This window comes from Penaeus monodon, chromosome 19, assembly GCF_015228065.2.
Source record: "Penaeus monodon isolate SGIC_2016 chromosome 19, NSTDA_Pmon_1, whole genome shotgun sequence".
Classification (NCBI taxonomy): domain Eukaryota; kingdom Metazoa; phylum Arthropoda; class Malacostraca; order Decapoda; family Penaeidae; genus Penaeus; species Penaeus monodon.
In genome coordinates, this window is record NC_051404.1 from 39,784,981 (window position 1) to 39,786,410 (window position 1,430).

At 34.6% G+C, this 1,430-nt stretch overlaps 1 protein-coding gene across 1 annotated transcript in view; it reads right to left on the minus strand.

Moving 5' to 3' along the window:
- LOC119585229 (transcriptional coactivator YAP1-like) overlaps positions 1-1,430 on the minus strand; it is a gene marked incomplete at its 5' end in the record, with an annotated part of 37,721 nt that overhangs the window by 2,693 nt on the left and 33,598 nt on the right. The window contains 1 exon segment of the mRNA XM_037933888.1: positions 1-1,112. Within this exon segment, the coding sequence (XP_037789816.1) occupies positions 1,032-1,112 (81 nt within the window).

Sequence of the window (1,430 nt, forward strand, 5' to 3'; positions counted from 1 at the left end):
AAGATAGTGAGTAATTCTTAAAGAAGAACATAACCTCATACACTATTTACATGAATATCACCTATCATTAATAAATATAGTTATTCTGTAACAAGAGTAATTCCGGCAATATTCCATTGATCAAGGCAGAATTGGACGGTAAGATTGGTAGTGAATCACTTGCTATATATATGGAGAGGACAGAGGCATGAGATAGACCTCCAAGTACATTAAAAAGAGTCCTAAATGCACGTCATGAATCCACAAAAAGGTATTCACAAAATGGAACTTAAACCTACGATTCGGGAGGTTTCCACCATTGAGAACTCTCCACTGAAACAGAGTATAACTTGGTAGTCAAGAGGCACTGAACCATCACATACAGAATGGGGATCATTGCCTAAGACTCTCACAAAACAGTCTATCTCTGAAGCTTCCCCCTATCACTGTTCTGTGGATTTCGTCACACACACACACGCAGCTTTCCCCATAGTATCGGAACTATGCAGGAAACCCACACAGCCTGGTTTTTTGTGGCGAATATTCCCTCACAGGTATTCATGAGCAATTGGGTTGCAGAACACAGCCCAATTTTTGGTACTTCCTGCATCCATCACAAATTCACATGCACACTCTTACATTAAGGCTGCCTTTTCATTGTACCATTACTCACTGAACATTCATGTTTCTAATATTTTCTACCTACATGATTTCAGCACTTCAACATCCTTGCACAACACTGACCCACACACCTGTGAGGTACTGAAAATATTAAATTTTGGAATTTGTAACCTGGCCATTTCTCTTGTATTACTTCCCATACAAGCCTTTTATATACAAAAGCCCAAATGGGGTATACTTTTTTCTTTCTATCAACACTAAGATACCTTTTAGCCTATTCCAGCTTTAAGAGGTACATTCTATGCCACCAGGAAACAAAGAAACCAACTGACTATATTTAATTAATGCTAATTGTCCCCAGGCATCAGTCTTTTCACCACTAATGAAGCATGAGCTACTTTTACGTATTTTTATATATTATGTTTCTTAATTTACAGCCACGTATGGAGATTATCTATTTTGGAGGGCTCCAACATGTCGTTTAAGAAATCCGTGGACAGGTCATCATTAAGCTATAAAGATAAAAGTCAAAATTAGACATTTAGTAATGGAAAAAATTTATTTGATTTGCATACATTAAATATATTTCATGAGGAGAATATTCAATATTTCTTATATATATCATTTTTTGGGAATAAAATATTTCAACAAAGTTCATATATCTTATTCATCAGTAAAGTGCTTCATGACAAGTAAAATATAAAAAGCAAACAAACCAAACAAAAATGAATTTCATACACAAATATCATGCATAAGTAGCAAAAACTAATAAACAAGAAAATTACACATTCATAGCCATATTCTTTAAACTAAATAAGAAATTATGACAG